At 37.4% G+C, this 20,251-nt stretch overlaps 1 protein-coding gene across 2 annotated transcripts in view; it reads right to left on the minus strand.

Annotated features, from left to right (window-relative positions):
* Window positions 1-780: 780 nt before the first annotated feature.
* The window catches only part of STAG1 (STAG1 cohesin complex component), a gene marked incomplete at both ends in the record, with an annotated part of 314,305 nt that continues 294,834 nt past the window's right edge, over window positions 781-20,251 (minus strand). Inside the window, 9 exons of one of the 2 annotated variants that reach the window (XM_079704598.1) lie at window positions 781-804; window positions 892-972; window positions 2,436-2,550; window positions 3,342-3,452; window positions 5,650-5,824; window positions 9,616-9,821; window positions 14,190-14,318; window positions 15,064-15,212; window positions 17,889-17,990. In XM_079704598.1, the coding sequence (XP_079560724.1) occupies window positions 781-804; window positions 892-972; window positions 2,436-2,550; window positions 3,342-3,452; window positions 5,650-5,824; window positions 9,616-9,821; window positions 14,190-14,318; window positions 15,064-15,212; window positions 17,889-17,990 (1,092 nt within the window). Of the gene's footprint in view, window positions 973-2,435; window positions 2,551-3,341; window positions 3,453-5,649; window positions 5,825-9,615; window positions 9,822-14,189; window positions 14,319-15,063; window positions 15,213-17,888; window positions 17,991-20,251 lie in introns of both variants that reach the window. The other variant, XM_079704597.1, reaches the window with a different exon arrangement.

Below are 20,251 nucleotides of genomic sequence, written 5' to 3' on the forward strand. Positions count from 1 at the left end.
TGTATTTGAATCTCCCTAATCTATATAAAATGAATGGTGTACAGCATCTGTTGGAAAAATGGCTGCTTGGACATGTCTTATTTTATGCCCCCTTATAAATAAAAATAAACCTTTTTATTCAAGAGTATATAAAATCGGGGAATTCATATCCATGTCCACAGAGGGTGTATGGTTTTTGGCAGAGATGCACTGTCAGAGTTTCATCTTAGCTTGTCAGTATTCTGCTCCTCCATATTTCTGTATTCCACAAGGTCCAACCAAATCCAGTGAGCTCCAAAACACTCTTCGGCAATTAGGATGAGCTGCTTTACTCATAGGTTTAATAAAAATGGTTAGCTTTTAAAACATAAAAAGGCAAAATGTTAAAACGGTTTTTAAATTGTACAACAGGAAAATAAAGTTAAAAATAGTTTTTTTAACTCAATGCTGAGTTTTCATAAAACAGGTGTATTACAGTGTTTATCTTGACAGCTGTTTTAAAAATTTAAAATTTCTTCCTCCCTCCAGAAAAACACACACATCTGTATTGGGATAAGTCCAATAATAGGACACAAATGATTTTTCAGGTCAGTCTTTCTGAGGTGACATTCACCAACATTCTCTTGGGTAATTTACATGCTCCTCTTCTGTCACTGCAAAAAGGGAATGACCTCAATCATTTGATTAAAAAACAAATCAGATCACATCAAAAGTGTTTTTTTCCCCCATACAAGCTATCACAGTATATAGGCCTCTAGCTCTAAATAATAGAGTTCCAGATTTGTAAATTTTCTTCAGACTTCAGAACATAGGCATTCCAAATCCCTAGAAAAAGTGAAACACAATTATTAAATTCATGCATAAACAAGACCCAGAAACCATAATAAAGAACAGTAATAATTTAACATTTACTGAATCGTCTTCTATGATAGCTGCAGAATCAAAGAAATCTGGCCTCAGCTCAGCTCTCTCTCGCCGATTTCTTGATGGGGGCTGGAAAGAGAAGCCAGATACTTAATTTTTTCCTGAGATACATTAAGACAATGAACTGTGATAATCAGCTAATATTTCTAATAGTATCATAAATATAAAGAACTGTTAAGGGTCAATTTGAAAGGAAAAGAATCTGGCTTTTACAGGAGCATACATTAAAGAAAAATGTAACAGTATTTGGCTTTTAATTATCACTTAGATAAAAAAAAAAGGCTTTCAAATTACAATGAATGTGTAAATGCATATAAATAATTTTTGGGCCTATAAACAAAGAACATACCTCTCAATCATGGAATAATTATAAGACTGATCAAACACTAGGTGACAAAACTTCACTAAATTCCCCAAAGCAGGCAGATGGAGAGCTACTGATGGGTGGGCTGAGGGAGGTTACAGATTGGATATGGTCTCATTTACGTTTCTTACCAAACGTTTTCATTATGGAAAATTCAGAACATACAAAGCAGAATGCTATGGGGTAAACTATGTCCCCCCAAATTAATATGTTGAACTCCTAACCCCTAGACCACAGAATGTGACCATATTTGGAGACAGGGCATTTAAAGAGGTAAGTAAAAGGAGATCGTATGGGTGGGTTCTCATCCAATGTGATCCATGTCCTTACAAGAAGAGGAGACATGCACAGAGGAAAGATCATGTGAAGACAAAGGGAGAAGATGGCCATCTACAAGTCAAGGAGAGAGGCCTCAGAATGCTCGCTGACGTCTAGCCTCCAGAACTGTGAGAATATACATTTCTGTTGAAGCCACCCAGTCAATGATATTTGTTATGGCAGTCTAGCAAATTAATACATAGAGAAAGCAGTATGATGAACTCCCATACACCCATCACCCAGCTTAAACAATTTTCAAACATTTGGCCAATCTTGTTCCATTGAATTCCTGTTGTTTTCTTCTCCATGTCATTTCACCTATGACTACTTCAGTATGTATCTCTTAACAGATGGAAACTTTTAAAAAACATAACCACCATGTATTACTATTTCTGACAAAGAAAATTTCTTAATATCACCTACACTTAGTCCATATTCAGATTTCCTTATTTTAAACATGTCTCTTCACATTGAACAAATAAGGTCCATATTCTGCATTTGGTTGCTATGTTGGAGTGCAGTGTACATAGGCTCCAATTTAAAGTACAAGAGGCCAGATGAACATGCTATACTGAAAGATCTAGTGTAAGCTGTTTTTCATGAAGGAATAAGGAGCCAGTTTCTGTTATTGCCAGAATTGAAAATCTGACTGCTTTGAAAACGGGCTTGAAAAACATAAGCTCATCCAAATGCCCACAAGTGCTACAAGCGCTACACGGGCCCTGCCCACTGTCGGTCAGTGTTACCTCCTCCTCCTCTTCCTCTCACAGGGTTCTGAAAACAAGAGCATTATCTTACGCCAACCCATTCACATATTTTAACAGAAGAAAAATGTATTGAACTTCCTTACCAGGTCAATAACCATAGTATCTTCAAATTCTTCATTCATATCTTCTAACTGACTCCGGGATGACATCATTACATCTTCAAAGATGGGCTCAGCATCTTCCTCCATTAGACCCCGACTGATACAGAAAAAGCACAGTCAGAAAGCTGTTCAGACTGATAGAACCTGGAGTTCTGGCTCTTACACTGGGTCTTCTAACCAATGAAAGCACACCTTCCAATTACAACCAGTAGACTACACAAATTGTGATATTGAACTCTAAGGTAATTAAGAATCATTCATGGGCTTCCCTGGTGGCGCAGTGGTTGCGAGTCCGCCTGCCAATGCAGGGGACACGGGTTCGTGCCCCGGTCTGGGAAGATCCCACATGCTGCGGAGCGGCTGGGCCCGTGAGCCGTGGCCGCTGAGCCTGCGCGTCCGGAGCCTGTGCTCCGCAGCGGGAGAGGCCACAACAGTGAGAGGCCCGCGTACCGCAAAAAAAAAAAAAAAAAAAAAAAAAAAAAAAAAAAAGAATCATTCATTTGGTTAACTGAAGATTTCATCTCAACTCATCAGGAGGAAGTATAATTTAAATGCAATAACAATATTACTAGCTAGCTATGTGTCAATTCCCACAGAACTCTAAGTGATTGGTGCCATTATTATCCCAAATTTACAAATGAGGAACCAGAGGCACAGAGGTTTTAGAGCTTATCCGAGGCCACACGGCTGGCGAGTGGCACACGAGGATTCAAATGCTGAAGGCCTCAAGCACCCATGTCCCCCATTCCTATCCTACGCTGCATAGCATATCCTAAATTATGATTTTAACTCCTCTTCTAAGACCAAACATCAGAGAAACCCAAGTCGTTACACAAAATGACCATCACACAGTGATCATGTTCTTGTGACACTTGATGTAACACTTACACGGCATGCCTTACTCCAGTTCTCACTTTCATGTAGTTCATTCCTGTTCTGTCCTTCCGATTTAAGTCTTCTAATTTCGGCTGGCCTAACCAAGAGATCTGCATCTGAGGACTAAGAGAGGGTGCTATTATTCATTTTGTGGCAGCACATGAGGAATTTAGGTAATCAGTCCCATGCTAAAATGGCCATAGTTGGTTGGCCTAATCCCCATGTAAGGGGAGTTAGCTGGATTTATTCCAGGATCAAGGTTGAGATCATTATCAAAGGACCTGTCTTTGCAGAAATGGCAGTAAACTGGAGATCCCTAAGTCTCCAAGAGAAGCTGGCTGTGGAGGCTAGTTGTTAGGTGTGAAGGCAATCAGAATATGTCACCCCAAGATATGCTTCTTTGAGATAAAAACTGTTTTGAGCTGAAGGCGATTAAGAAGTAGTAAAACACAGAAAAAGTTCCCCCTTTTCTGCCTAAAGGCAGAAAATAAATTCTCCTTTTACTGGAGACAGACTCGTATCAGCCCAGAGATGGCAGCAGAGGAACGTGCAAACAAACCCTGTTAAACTAATGCTTATCTTCCTAGTTAAGATGAGGACTACCTAGCCCTAGCTGGACTACTCCAGTCCAAACTCATTTGTCTTGTCATTTCTCCACAATTTATTGTTTCTTTGTCTAAAAGGCTTAAAAGCTTCCTGCTCTGGTCACTTCTTTAGGTCTTCATTCTCTTGTGAAGGCTCCCATGTACATGTAAAAATTTAATAAAATTTGTAGGCTTTTCTCCTGTTAATCTGTCTTTGTCAGTTAAATCTTTAGACCCAGCCAGGGGCCCTAAGAAGGTTGAGGAAAACCTTTTCCTCCCCCACAGGTGCTTAAATGATCAGCGTCTTTCCCCAAATCCCTGCTAAGCAAGAGCCCTTCTCACACTTCTGTATCCAGCTGCTGCCCTACTTACAAGTGTTCCTAGCTGCACACTCAGTCCCCGAAGGGACGGGAATGATGCTGGCTTCGTGGCTCAGAGCTCTCCAGAGTTGAACAAGGGAGAGTAGATGACATTTTTTCTCAGTCCTTCTGAGGAAGTTTGGAGTCAGGTACATGCTGAGCCAAATCGTCGTCATCTGTACTCTATCCTTACTGGCACATGGACACTTGCACAAAATCAACATGACTCTTGGGAATTTTATAGGATGGAAACTTGAACGATTTTTGGTAGCTAAAATCTGCCGCATAAAGTTCTCTCGAAGCAGCTGTCTTTATATCATGTTAGGCTACCACCTTGATTCAACCTATAAATCTATAGCAGGAAAAAGACGACAGACCACAGCCAGGAGGGACTGACATGGTAAGGTCAGGGGAGCAAGGCTCCAATGAGGAGGATACCCCCCTCCCCCAGTAGGAAATGGAGTGGGAGTGCTGGTCATAAGGCAAACTACCCTCTAAGATGGCCCAGTTATGCAGTGGCTGACAAAGATGATCCTTTCAGCTTTGAAGAAGGCAGATCCTCGGAGCAAAGATTCCTTGTGAAAACCCAGGATCTGAATTCTTCTAACACTGCCCCTTTCTATTTTCAACCTGCTAGATTTGTTGAGTTCTAGTGAGAATTCTCTCTTATCCATTAGAGTAATTCACAGCATTACTCTAATATGAACAGAAACACAAGTGAGGAGCTTAGAGACTTTCAAAGTTGAATGGAAAATAACAAAGAAAAAGTTAAGGTTTTCAAAGCAAAAGTCATGCCATCACCCTGCCTTTTCCAAGATTTTCAGAGCCATGGTACTAGAAAACAGTTTAATCGCTAGTGCAGTAAAAGGTAAGAGCTTGATTATCCTACAGAAAGGACCACTATTCTCAGAATTTATCACTGCTTTAACAATTCTTAATCTATGAACAGTTCAAGTTTAAAATATAAACTTAACCAAGACAAAGTACTATTAATTAAATGGCTGATAAAAGTAATAGTCTATTTGGTGTTCAGACTAGGAACCACCTTAGCAGAGACTCTTCTAGGCTCTCTCGCCAAGGAAGTAAACCTGCATGTGTTCTTGGCAAATCTCTGAGGAGAAACAGACCTGCCCAATGAATCTGCAAACTCCAAATGAAATCAGCACTTCGTAAGACACCATGCATCTACAGGTCTCTGGACTCTGAGGAACTGAGATCCACAAGTGTTTGCAGACTTATTATACATCTTCTAATATAAAACTATTTGTGGTTTTGTTTTCTCATTAACTGAGAAAACAATATGCTCAGATGAAATAATTTTTCTTACTTTAACAGTTGCAGGTTTTATGCCAAGAAAACAATTTTTTTACTACTTACTTGTGTAAAAAGTCAGGTTCAGAACCATGTTCAGACTCAGGCTCCTGAATCTGCTCTCCCATGGGCCGGCTGTTCTCTCGCAGTACAGTGGAAGTGAGCTGTGGTGCTGGCAGGGGGCCAGGAGTCTGAATCATGGTGTCAGTCCTGTTCAGCCACGTATTATCCAGACTTTCATCTGTAAAATTCCAGTTAATGAGTGTCACAGAATGTCATGGGTGGGATGAACTCTGGATGGAGTTATAGCATAGATTTAAAGAGCATGGCTCTGGAGTACACTGCCTAGGTTTGCATTCCAGTTACACCACTCACTTGTGCGACTTTGTATAAGCTATTAAATTTCCAAAATTCAGTCTGCTCATGTACAAAAGGGGATATTGGTAACTGAGCTCATTGAGTTGTAAGGCTTAAATAAGGTAATGTATGTAAACATCAAATGTTAGCTATCCTACATTATCATCTCTTCCAAGTCCCTCCATCCCTATAGAAGGGGAAGGATGTGGCCAGCCAGAGAGACCCCTCTAACCTTCCTTTTGCTCAAGCAATAAAAGGCCTATTTACTGGGTCTTAGAGGGGCCCCAGGCAGCAGCACTTAAAATCTGGCTGGCCTTTACTGAGAAATCAGCAAATCCTGTTACACAACTAGGCACTGGTCACCAGAGAGGTAACTCTTTGGCCAGGTTATACTTGCGGGGCTGGATTGAGGGACTCACTGATTTCATGCCTCTAACTTCTACCTCTCTAGGGAAGTCTTCTCTGATCACCCCACTGAGCCCCCACTTACCATTCTTTTTTGTTTCTAGAGGAAACAAAATCATTCTTGCTCACTTAGGGCTTAATTATACACTGTCCTGCATTGGCAGGTGATTTGTCATGTGTATATGTTATCTCTGTAATTAGATTTAAGTTTCTTCAAGAGACCAGGCACTATTTTTTCCTTCTTCTAAAGATCATTTATAAAGATTTGAACAGATTAAATTACTATTTATAGCATTATTTGCATATCTAAATCCTGATAAAATACTACATAATTATAAAGTTCTACCTACAAAATTCTAAATTACAGTTGACCTTTGAACAATACGGTTTGAACAGCATGGGTCCACTTAAACATAGATTTTAAAAAATAAGTATGTACTCCAGTACTACACCATCCACAGTTGGCTGAATCCACGGATGCGGAACCAAGTACATGGACCTGTAAAGTTAGATATGGATTTCCAACTCCACAGGTGGTTGGTGCCCCTAATGCTCCCCCTCACGCCACTGTTCTAGGTCAACTGCATTTCCTTGATGTGGGAAGACTTAAAAAATAGTATTACTGCTATGTGTTTCCTTCTGAAGAATTTTAATCACAAAATGTAGTATGAATCCCATTGTTTTTCCTCCCCCAATAAGTCTCAGAGACATGTGCATGTGAGGCTCCTCCTTTGCTATCAAGCATTCTCTCTCTCTCTCAGTGTATTCTCCAGTTTCTAAACTTTTGTCAGACGCATGTATGTTCTGGAGAGGCTTTTCTGTTCCTGGAAATACCTACCCATTGTCTGGCTAAGGTCATTCCACTGATCTGAAGCTCACTACTGACTCTCTTCAGCAAGGATATGTGACATCTGCTTTTATTCATACCACTTTTCATTCAACATTTAATTCAAAACTTTTATTCTCTGCTGCACTTAAAATTTTATGATCACAGGAATGGTTTCATTTAGGTTCTTAACCTGGTAAACCATCTTTCAGCTTTCTACTACATGTCATCTTTTCCAGAAAAATTTTCCCTGATTCATTACAAGTTTGGTCACTCCCTGTATGTTTCCAGAGAACCTTTTTGGCCCATCAGAGCACTCACCATGCTGAACTGAAATTGCCTGCTTCTCTGTCTCCTTTTCTTCACTGGGAATTAATACCCTATCTCCATCATCTAGTGCAGTTTTTAGGAAGGTGCTTGGTAAAGACTTACTGAATAAAAGAGTAACTTCAGGAAGAACTCACTCTTCTTGAAGAGATCCTCCTAACCCTCAAGATTCCTCAATGAAAACACTTCTTGCAAAGCTCTCTCATCTTCATTCCAAACAGATGAAACTCTGTTGCTTAAGGGTTCTGGACATGTAACTTACCTTAGTTACTTGGTAAATTTGAAACTGATACGGAGCAAGTTTTCTTTTTTGCAATTTAATGATTACCAAATTAGGTTATCTGGTCCATATATGCTTCTCCGTCCTGAGGACGATAATACTAACTGCTCCATTAATGTATAGATAAATGGTTATCTAAATTCTCTAAGCCTTTGGTTTCTTCTGTGTAAAACCTGGATAATACTGTTGAACTCAGAATTGATTTATAAAACATCTATACAGCATTTATTATGTGCCAGGGACTGACCTAAGTGCTTTACAAATATTAGTCATATTACAAATAAATGATTAAGTGATGTAATGCACGTAAAACACATTCTTGGTATAGCAAGGATTTGATGAACTCTGGCTAAGATGACCATTACATCTAAGAAAAGCTGTGAGCAGAAAAGAAATACAGATAGAGGAATAGATGTGGGGTGCCCTGATAAAAAGGCTGCTCTAGAAGACATTTCCGAAAGGAAATGACTGGCATCATTCTTTAGAGAACAGTTCAGGATCCTATACTATAAAGACAGGGTTCTGTGTTTTCATTTCTGGACCAAAAAGATTTTAAGCCCCAAAGCTGAAACTTGAAAGGTAATCTTAAACTTTGCCATCAAGTCTGTAAATATTTTCAAATCTTTTATTCTCTTCGAAATATACATTCAGCCTAATCTACTGACTGATGCAAGAAAAGGGGCATTACTATATGATGACAACATTCTGACAACAGCAGCTAACATTTATCAAATGCTGCCTATGTGCCAAGCACTGTGCTAAGTAATCACTGTGTGTGCGCTAAGTTTTTTTTGGGAAGTATCTAATTTAATATTCACAATAGCTAACAGGATAGGTACTCAGATCATCCTTCATCTGATCAGTGATTGAGGCTTAGAGAGGTTCAGTAACATGCTCAAAGGTTACACAGCTGAAAAATGAGAAAGCCAGGTCTGAATTCTAGAACTCTGAATTTAGAGTTTGTGCTCTTCATCAATAGTTAATACTGCCTCCCCAATGATGAAAGAAACATTAGACTTAAATTCTGATTAATTTTGCTACAGATTTCAGCAAAGTCTTTGACGAGTCACTATTTTTTAGGCAGCAGAGGTAAACAGAAGTTTGTGAAAAGGGGCAACAGAGCATGATTCAGATCACTGTCCTCTCTTGCTTTGGAGAGATTTTATTAGGAGAAGCATGGAGATGGAGCAAGATTATTTGAGGAAATAAGCATTTTTACTTTGAGTTTTCTTAGTTTAAGACTAATGCTTTGTTTAATAAAGCAATCTTTAGTCTTTTTGGATATAGGAATATCTATTATTGATCGCATTTTCATGACAGTTCAACTCCCTGTTCCCCATAGCCTATGAGGGTTAAAAAACCAGATCTGGCCATCACTAATTTAATATACAAAAATAAAATGTCCGACCAAGTGGTGGAAATGGGAAGTTGTTCTGGTATATTCACTGTGCTGCAGAGTTCCATCCTCAGCTTACCAAAATCGCTCCTATGTTAGGATGCATTTTGATAGAATAACATTATGACTGTCTTATTTTAAATTGTAATGTATTAGAGATCTATGGTAAGGGGATCAGTTTTATAAACCTTCCTGTCTCCTCTTTTTCTCTGTGCCTGTCCTCCTCTGTGTTCAATGCTTTTTCAGCTCTTTTTCCTTGACCCGCTTCTGTCCCATTTTGTCTGTTACAACCTTTGTGGCTGAACCTCTCAGTGTATATGAAACATACAAGGAAATAATGTGCTTAACAGTATTATCTTGCTTCAACGGATTATTTACCACTTCATTTATCTTGATACTATCAGGCACACTATTTGCCTAATAGTACAAAGGCACACTTACCTTCTACTCGTTTTTTGTGAAGTGGAGGTCGTCCTTTCTTATTCCTTACTGAGGAGGTTTTGCTGCTGCTACTTCCGCTGTTCACGGACATTCTATCATCTTCACCTCCAGTGACTAACGAATTTCTATAGGAGATGAGTGGAAGCCACACATCCTCCCTCCTTTCCATCATCTGTTCCGTTAGGAATTTTTCTAGGTATGAGTGACTAGAAACACAAAAGAAGCGGTCATTTTTACGGAAGCAGTTCATGCATCACTTATTTAATTTTTTTTCATAACCTGAGGCTCTCTCTCTCTGAAGGTTCTGAAGAATCCTTAAGGACACACATTAAACTATTAACAGTGGTTACCTTTAGAAATAGAGGGATTGAAAATTCAAGGTTTTGCTTCACAAATTCCTGGAATACTTTTTTTTTTTTTGCAGTATGCGGGCTGCTTACTGTTGTGGCCTCTCCCGCTGCGGAGCACAGGCTCCGGACGCTCAGGCTCAGTGGCCATGGCTCACGGGCCCAGCCGCTCTGTGGCATGTGGGATCCTCCCAGACTGGGGCATGAACCCGTGTCCCCTGCATCGGCAGGCGGACTCCCAACCACTGCGCCACTAGGGAAGCCCCTCTGGAATACTTTTAAACAAGCAAATGTATTACTAAGGGTGTATGTGTATTTCTTCCTTTACTCCTTTCTTTGTTTTTAAATACCAATGTATAAAAAAAAAATCAGAAGTCTGGCTCAAAAAGGTTATTGAATTTTCTTTTAAAGTGTTCAAACCAGGGCAGGATTTCTAGAATGGTGGCGTGAGGAGCTTGGCATACCCTCTCCCCAGCAAAAACAACCTTTTTGGTGTTGGTTGTTGATAGTGGGGAAGCCTATGCACGTGTAGAGGCAGGGGGTCTATGGGATAGCAACTCTCTGTACCTTCTCCTCATGTTTGCTATGAACCTAAAACTGCTCTAAAAAATTAAAGTTAAAATAAATCACATAAATAAATTAAATCACACGTTTTCCTGTTAGTCTGGAAGACGGTACATGGCCCAAGACTGCCCTTCTCAGGAGCAATCAGAGAGGGACCTTCTAAGCTGCCGGTCCCCTGGCTGACCATGGGGCAAAGTAAACACTCTGAACTGTGATAGCGGCTTTCAAAAGCCACACCCACATCCAACAGTAAAAATCTAACTTGCTAAGGAGGTTTAAGCACAACCTTTGATTAATGAGGGGCTGCCACAGGCTAAATGATAAAAAACAAGGGAAGAAAAGATCTGAGTGGGGACAGCAGAGGCTGCACACTGCCAGAGAGCAGGCCTCACAGAGTTTGCTACTCCAAGTAAATGACCAAGCAACCAACAACATCTATCTCTAGGAGGATAAAGAACGAATATCAAGAGTAGCTCAATTATTAGTTTACATGCATCACATATGCAATATGTTATCTAAAATGGCCAGTTTGCAACAAAAAATTATGAGACAAAGAAACAGGGAAATGTAATCCATATGTAGGAAAAAACCCCAAGCAACAGAAACTTGGCCCACAACAACTGCAAAGCAATTATTATATATATGTTCAAAGAACTAAAGAACACCATGTCTAAAGAATTAAAAGTATAATAACACTATCTCTCATTACATAGAGAAAATGAATAAGAAGATAGAAATATAAAAAAAAGAATCAAATGGAACTTCTGCAGTACAACAATGGAAATTAAAAAGTCACTAAAGGTGCTCAACAGATCTGAGCTGGCAGAAGAGAAATCAGTAATCTTGAACACGTATCAATAGAGATTATGTAATCTGAAGAGCAGAGAGAAAAAAAAATGAAGAAAAATGAACAGTGCCTGAGAGAAATGTGGGATTCATTAAGTACACTGACATGTATAATGGGAGTACCAGGAGAAGAAAGGTGTAGAAATAAATTTGCAGAAATATGGCTAATCACTTCCAAATTTGATGAAAAACATGAATCTACACATTTTCAAAGCTCAACAAAGTCCAAGCAGGATAGATGCAAAGAGATCCACAACCAGATGTATCACAGTGAAAATGTTGAATGTCAAAGATTAAAAAAATCTTGAAAAGTATCAATAGTAAGAGAAAAGTAACTCATTACACACAAGGGAACTCCCAATAAGTTTAAAAGCTGACTTCTCATCAGACACAGTAGAGGCCAGAAGGCAGCAGGATAACATAGTCAATGTGCTGAAAGTAAAACGCTATCAACCCAAAATCTTGTATCTAGAAAACTATATTTCAAAGCTAAAGATGAAATAAAAACACTCTCAAATGAACAAAAGCTTAGACAATTTGTTGCTGGCTTACTTGCTTTACAAGAAATACTAAAGGAAGTTCTTCAGGCTAAAAACAAATCAGAGAGTAATCTGAATTTACAGGAAAAAACAGAGTGCTGAAGGGTAATTACCAGGTGGTCATAAAGGACAATATACTTGCATATATACTTATCTTTTGTCCTTTTCACTGATTTTAAAAAGTAATTGTATAAAACTATGCATTGCTCTGTCACTGGGACAATAACATAGAAATGTGTACTTGACAACGTACACAGAAAAAGTGTGTGACAGCAAAGATGTATTAGAGTAAGGAAATGATAGCAGATGGTATTTCATACCCACATCTATGAAAATAACTAAAAAATATAATTAAAGATCTCTGAAGGAATTAAAATGTTACACTAGAAAATAGCCATTTAATATAAAAGAAGGCAATAAAAGAGGGAAAAACAAAGGCACAGACATATAAAAAATAGAAATTATTATGGCAGAGACTGTTTCAAAAGAAAAAACATGATCTAACTACAGGCATGCCTCATTTCATTGTGCTTTGCTTTACTGTGCTTTGCAGATACTACATTTTATACAAACTGAAGGTTTGCAGTAACTCTGCATTGTCAAGATGATGGTTAGCATTTTTAAGCAATAAAGTATTTTTTAATTAAGGTGTGGACACTGTTTCTAAGACATCATGCCATTGCACACTTAACAGACTACAGTGGAGTGTAAATATAACTTTTCTATGCACTGAGACACCAAAAAATTCAGGTGACTTGCTTTATCTATTACAATATTTGCTTTCTTGTGGTAGTCTGGAAGTGAACCTGCAATATCTCTGAGGTATGCCTGTATATGCTGTCTACAAGAAACACACTTTAGATTCAAAGGCAAAAAGGCAGAAAGGGAAAGGATGGAAAGAAAGCTATACCATGCAAATAGTAACTAAAATAGAGCTGGAGTGGTTATACTAGTATCAGACAAAATAGACTTTTAAGAGAAAAATTACTAGGGACAGAGGAGGACATTTTATTTTATTTATTTATTTATTTATTTATTTATTTATTTATTTTTTGCGGTATGTGGGCCTCTCACTGTCGTGGCCTCTCCCGTTGCGGAGCACAGGCTCCGGACACGCAGGCTCAATGGCCATGGCTCATGGGCCAAGCCGCTCCGCGGCATGTGGGATCCTCCCAGACCGGGGCACGAACCCGTGTCCCCTGCATCGGCAGGCGGACTCCCAACCACTGCGCCACCAGGGAAGCCCAGAGGAGGACATTTTATAGTGATAAGTAAGAGTCAATCCACCAGGAAGACATAACAATTATAAACATATATACACCTAACAACAGAGCCCCAAAATACACACGAAGCGAAAACTGAGAACTGAAAGGAGAAATAACAATTCAGTAAAAATAGTTGGAGACTTTAATACCCCACTTACAGTAATGGATAGAACAACTGAACAAAAAGAAAATAGAAGACCTGAACATCATCCTAAAGAAAACTATAAGTGAAATGGACCTTCAGTCTTCTTGAAACAAGTCAAAAACAAAACTAAAATATAATTAATATAAAAGGAAAGAAGAAAGTGTTCCACAATAGTTAAGCCAGTGTTCATAGATCTTTGAATTAGAGAATAAGAAATCATTTCCACTTGCGAATTCTAGGGCACTGAAAGGTAAACTATCAAAGAAAAACTATATAAAAGTTTGAAAGAAAATTATAGTCCCATAAAATAGGGGTCCCCAGGGCTTCCCTGGTGGCGCAGTGGTTGAGAGTCCGCCTGCCGATGCAGGGGACACGGGTTCGTGCCCCGGTCCGGGAAGATCCCACATGCCGCAGAGCGGCTAGGCCCGTGAGCCATGGCCGCTGAGCCTGCGCGTCCGGAGCCTGTGCTCCGCAACAGGAGAGGCCACAACAGTGAGAGGCCCGCGTACTGCAAAAAAAAAAAAAAAAAAAAAAAATAGGGGTCCCCAACCCCCGGGTCTGTTAGGAACTGGGCCGCACAGCTGGAGGTGCGCGGCGGGTGAGCAAGCGAAGCTTCATCTGCCACTCCTCGTAGCTCACATTACCACCTGAACCATTCCCCACCCCCACCCCCCATCCGGAGAAAAACTGTCATCCACGAAACCGGTCCCTGGTGCCAAAAAGGTTGGGGACTGCTGCCCTAAAACAACCTATCAGAGCCTAAGTTACCAAAAGCAATTATATCTAGATGATTTTTTTCAAAAATTAAACATTTAAAATTATAATGGTGTCATGATAAAAGCCACTTGTCCTGCAACGTGCAACTTACACAGTCTTTTTGTCTTGTCGAAGAAGCTTAGATGAAAATTCACTTAGTACTTCTAGGAAAGCCAGATTAGGAGGCGGATATTCTTGTCCTTTCTGATTTTGGTATTTAAAGGCAAATTCTATGCCATCCCTGAAATAAAAGAAAATATTGTCTTATTTTTCCAAATAGCTAGTATAGTTCTTCAATGGGCTAGAATTTCAAAAATAGTTGGGAAGGCAGCAAAATCATCACTGAAGGGAGTAAAATCTGACAAATTCAAATGGTAAAATAATGTTAATTTGTATAACTAGTTGCATAATAATATTTAATTTTACTATTTACAGTGGAAAACAACTTATATTGTGAACATATATTTCACAACTTATATTGGGAAAAATAATAAGAAATAGCTAAACACCCACAAAGCTAAATTCCTGTGTAGCTTTTAGAGATAACAGAATACCCTGGAAAGATACTGAGATTGTTAGAAAATTTGGTTCTTAGAGTTGGTCATGGTACCAAGCAGGTGTCTGAGTTATTGTAAGATACTTAAAATTTTTTGTCATTCAGTTTTCCATTATGAAATGAAGTTGCACAGTGCTTTTAAACCTATGTCTCCCACAATATTTTCTCACCAATAGACCAGATAAGAACATCCTGTTAAACTTTCCTTTCTATACTTTATAAGATGAAAAAATATGTGAAGTAGCTAACTATTTTTCAAATTAAAAATACCCTCCTGGTTGAGAATCACTAGATTAGACAACCTCTAAAGTTCTCATAACTTGAAAATTCTAACATTTGTCGCTTTAAAAATTGGTCATATAATAGTTGTTTCTGGTAAATTCCAGTAAACCAGACTGTATATAACAGAGTGTTTATTTAGCTCACTCACTTGTGAAGCGTGGCAACTGCTTCTCGTGTCTTGATCTGGTCCAATCCGAATGTAAGGGCAAAGCGACGTGCCAATTCTTTAATGCCACTTACATGGGCAGATGTCCTATCTAGGTTGGGACCTTGCTCTTGAACAAGTTCATTAAACAACTGGTAGAAAGAAAAAAAAAGAGGAAAAAACCTATAGTTAAGAAATATTTATTTATTGTTAGAATAAGTAATATAATTTAAAAATATTTAAAAGCCATATGGTAAAATACATATTTCCCTCCTTGTACTAACAGTAGCCACACTGTTCCCGTTCTCCAAGTCATCTACTATTTCTTGAGCTCATTTTCATGCTAGTTGTGTGATTAATTTTTTACCAAAAAGAAACACATTTTGGGTTGGGAAAAGGAAATATGTTTACAAAAATATATTATGTGTTCATAAACATCTATGTATTCTTTTTGTTATTTTCACAGGAATGGTAATATATGAAATACAGGGTTCAGAACTTTGTTTTTTCACTTATTACATCTTAGACAAGAACATTATGTAAAAGAAGACCATTAAGATATATGGGGTGATTTTTCCCACCCAATAACAAAATATACAAAAAAGTTCTTAAACTGAGTGAAGAGGTTTTATAATTACATAGACATTACATATATTGTATCAAAATAACAGAAACAAAACTCTGGAGTACTAAAGAATATAAAAGCAATCATCATTCTGTCATCAAAGTCAGACACTTAGATTATCTGCCTTCCCTTCTATTATGAGAGACGGATAGCCCAAGCTTTCATCTAAAGCCACTCCCTGCTTATGTACTGAATCTCCCTGTCCTTTACCTACTTAGTGGTTTGGTCCTGAGCTACTGCTTTCTCCTGAATCCATGAACTATTCCCTCTCTGTTAGATGCATGCTCCTTAAAAATCAAACAAACAACCCTAACTTCTTAATTCCATCTCCTCTGCCAGGTACCAACACGTTTTTCTCATTCTCTTCACACAAAGATCCTGAGTATTGTTTACATTTGTTTTCTTCCTCATCTCCCAGTCTCTCAATACACTTTAATCACACCATTTCACTGAAATAGCTCTTACCTTCTATTAATTATGTTGTCTACCATTTTAGGTTTCTTTAGCATTAGACCAGCTTAAACTACTTACTCTGCCATGACTAGAAACAGCAGTTCTTCCAGAGATTTTCAAATTTATACATAGATAATTGTTTATAAATTCTTAAACTTTAAAATGTTTTCACAGATAATTGTACACAATAGCCTTAAACTTTAAAATTTACATTTAAAATAAATTACAAAGAATATATTTCACTGTACGAATATCAAAGTAAAAGTTCTCTTTTCTCTTTGCCATTATATATCATTCTTCTCTCCAAAGATAATCATTGTTAAAGTTTGAAAGTTTTCTAGACTAATTTAGACACATTAATATATTACATATATAAAGTTTTAACTTTTACATAAATGGTACTGTACGATATATTTTATCCTGAAACTTGGTATTTTTCACTTAATATTTTGTCTTAAAAATCGTTTAGCTACTTCAGAGTATCAGTTTATTTAACCATTCCTCTGTTGATGGACATTTAGACTATTTCCAATTTTGCAATATTACACAGACTGTTGCAGTACAACATCTTTCACATATATGTTTTTGTGCACACCTGCATGTATCTACGTAGATACCTAAGTAGCAAAAGTACTGGTTTAAAAGGAATGTATACCTTAAATTTTGAAATATACTGCAAAATTATATTCCAAGAAGGTAAGAGCAATTGCTTTCACAAGGGACCTTTTCCTGCCACATCTTTAACAATCATTGGTATTACTATCATTTTAATTCATGCCAGTCTATTTGGCAGTGATAAATGTCTCCTTGTTTCAATCTGTATTATATTATTAAGTTATGCCTCTTTTCATTGTTTACTGCTTTTTAAAGTTTCCTCTTCTGAAAAGTGGCTTTTCATTTGCTCACTTTTCTATGGGATTTATTTACCTTTGTTACTGATTTGTAGGATCTGCTATGTATGATTAAAAATATTTTCCCACAATCTGTCACTGTTTTTTAAATTTTGTTCAGAGTGCTGGTTGATGTATAAATCTGTGTAAGTATATATATATATATATATATATATATATATATATATATATATATATATATATATGATCAATTTTTTACATTGTGGCTTCTTTCCTTGAGGACTTCCCTACTCCAGGACATAAAAATATCCTTTTATTTTCTTATAAACTTTTAATTTTTAACATTTATATGTAATCCACCTAGTAGTTATTTTGGGTGCATGTTATGTAGGGCTATCACCTATTGAATAGGCCTGATCCTTTCCCCACTGACCTTTATCATAGGCTAAATATATACATACATACCTACAGCCATCCCCAACTCTCCCATCTCTACGTTAATACTAGGCATTTACTAGAAATCTTATTTAGGCAATACATGTGACATATTTTCTTCTTTGGATACTACTGTTGCCCCTTCCCTTATTAAATACTTTAAAAATGTATTTTTAAATTTTTTCTTTAAAAATGATTACTTTTAAAATATCCAATTTGGCATTTCATCTGGTCTAAGAATAGATCACCTTAGGATTTCATCTATTTGAAATGTGAACTATAGGACTGTCTTCCTAAAGAAAATACACATAACACATCTTTGTACCAGAAAGTATCCATAGTAATGTATTAATGTAATGACCTAATTTAAATGAGGTAAGATACCTAGCACATAATAATAAGCACATGGAAGTGCTCAATAATATTAATTCTACTCTTCATCTCTTTCCCTTCAAATTTCTTACCTGCTGTAAACTGAGAATGAGGGTCTTGGCACACTGAATTTTATCAATCTGTCTGGTTTTACTCAGTGTTTCCTTAATAATATCACCATAGTCATTGTAATACTGTGAGAAAAAGAAAAAAACATAGTTTTAAAACTGTTGATATTTAATGAGATAAAGAATAGGCTCATGAAAGAAATGGAAAGGTGAGTACAGAGGTGTTTAATTTTTCATCTTAAAAACCTAATGAGAGTTAAAAGATATTGTCTAAAGTTAAAGGAATACACATTTGATATTTAAAATTATGAAATAACTAATAATAATAAAACTAAAAAATTGGTAATTCCAAGAGGAGAAGTGATATAGGTGAGCAAAATTCCTCATTCTTTACAACATGGATTCAATAGATTTAAAAGGTGACAAATCAAGAAACAGAACTCTGACAGAAACATCTTAAAGAGCTAAAATCAAAACAGTTAAAATTGCTTGCTTACTTCTGGGGAGTAGACCTAAATAAGGGGATGGGCAGATTACAGTAATAGATTTAAGTTTTCACTGAATACTTTTGTGCACTCATTATGCCCCATAACATGTCTATATTTTACCATTATAAAAAATAAAAACACTGATTTCTTCAACAGTGATTAAGAAAAATTCAACTAATTTCTTTATAATTCAATTTTTGGACACAGGATTTAAAGAGTTTTCCTGTGAGTAAATAATTAGGAAAAACTTTGAGACCATTAAATCTGGATGTTACTTCCAAGCTAGAGCATAAAACCTATGTAAAGCACATAACCTATGTAAAGAAGTGAGTATATTAGCTTGGCAACTGGATTTTTATAATCTTCAAGAAGATGGGTATACTTCCATGATGTGAGGTGCAAAAAAAAAGGATAGCCAAAAAAAGGGGAAATGTCTTGAAAGAATCATCCTTTCAGTGCAATTAAAAATATCTCAATGCAGATAAAAAGAGAAAGATATATGAGAACACTAAAGTGGTTCGACAAGTAGATCAACAATAAATTCGGATTTTTAATGATCACATAGAGAAATGAGGCAAAAAGCCAAATAGACAAGGATGTATAATAAAGAATAGCAAACAACTATTAAAATATTCACAAAAAGATTAAAGCCTAGAAAGAACAGAGGAGTGTAAAAATTGCTAAGGATGATAAAGCTTATTTCTTGAAACCAAGACAGTATTGCTAAGGGATGACAAGGAAAACCATATTAAGCTCATACTCATCTAACCAAACCCCGTTTCGACATTACTTTTGGAAGCCTTCTCTGGTTGCTCACTTAAGTCTCTATTTGTGCTTGCTTTGTAATTTATACATCTATCACTATAGTAATCATGATGAGGCTTTATGGTTTAGTGGAAAGAGCTAAGCTTTGAAGCTAGGCAAACCTAAAATCAAATGCCAGTTTTTGCTACTTTAATAGTTGTGTGGGGACTTCCCTGGTGGTCCAGTGGTTAAAATTGGTCTTGCAATGCAAGGGACACCAGTACTAAGATTCCACATGCCGCGGGACAACTAAGCCCACTCACTGCAACTACTGAGCCCACACGCCACAACTAGAGAGCCTGCGTGCCGCAACTGCAGAGCCCATGTGCTCTGGAGCCCTCGCACTGCAACCACTGAGCCAGTGCACTCTGGAGCCCACGTGCCACAACTAGAGAGAAGCCCGCGCACTGCAATGAAGAACCCACGCACTGCAACGAAAGATCCTGCATGCTGCAACTAAGCCCTGATGCAGTCTGTAAGTAAATAAATAAATAATTTTTAAAAAAGTTGTGTGGATCTTCGAAAGTTATTTAACCTCTCTGAGCCTTAATTTCCTTATCTGTAACAGAGTTACTGTAATCAACAAAGATAATGTAAAAGCTTTAGAACAGTATCTCAAATATAAATGGCATAGAACACAGGCAGCTATTCATTATTAGCATGTTATATTATGTTTACATTTCAGTTTCTCTGTTAATCTGTAACCTCCTTAGTGCAGAAATCATGTCTTATTTAAATCCCTGGCTACTAACACAGTGCTCATCACACTGCAGTTGTTTAGCAAAATATGATGACTTAGTTACTATGTCATAACTAGAATTGGACATAAACACGTGAATCAATGGAATACACAATATTCTGAACATGGGCAAAATAAAATACTGTCTCTGACATAAGAACAAGGCCAAAATACATAAACTGAGAAGTGTGCCTCTTAGGCTATATCAAAGATTTTTTGAGCACTGCTTTTTTTGTGGCTCAGAAACAAAATGCAGCTTCTGGAAAGGAGAGCAGCCAGGAAGGCAACTACCTATCAAAATCCTGTCATATAAAGAATGGTATAAAACCCTTCGACATCTCTTTACCTCCCTCAGG

This window comes from Hyperoodon ampullatus (genome assembly GCF_949752795.1).
Source record: "Hyperoodon ampullatus genome assembly, chromosome: 5".
NCBI lineage: Eukaryota > Metazoa > Chordata > Mammalia > Artiodactyla > Ziphiidae > Hyperoodon > Hyperoodon ampullatus.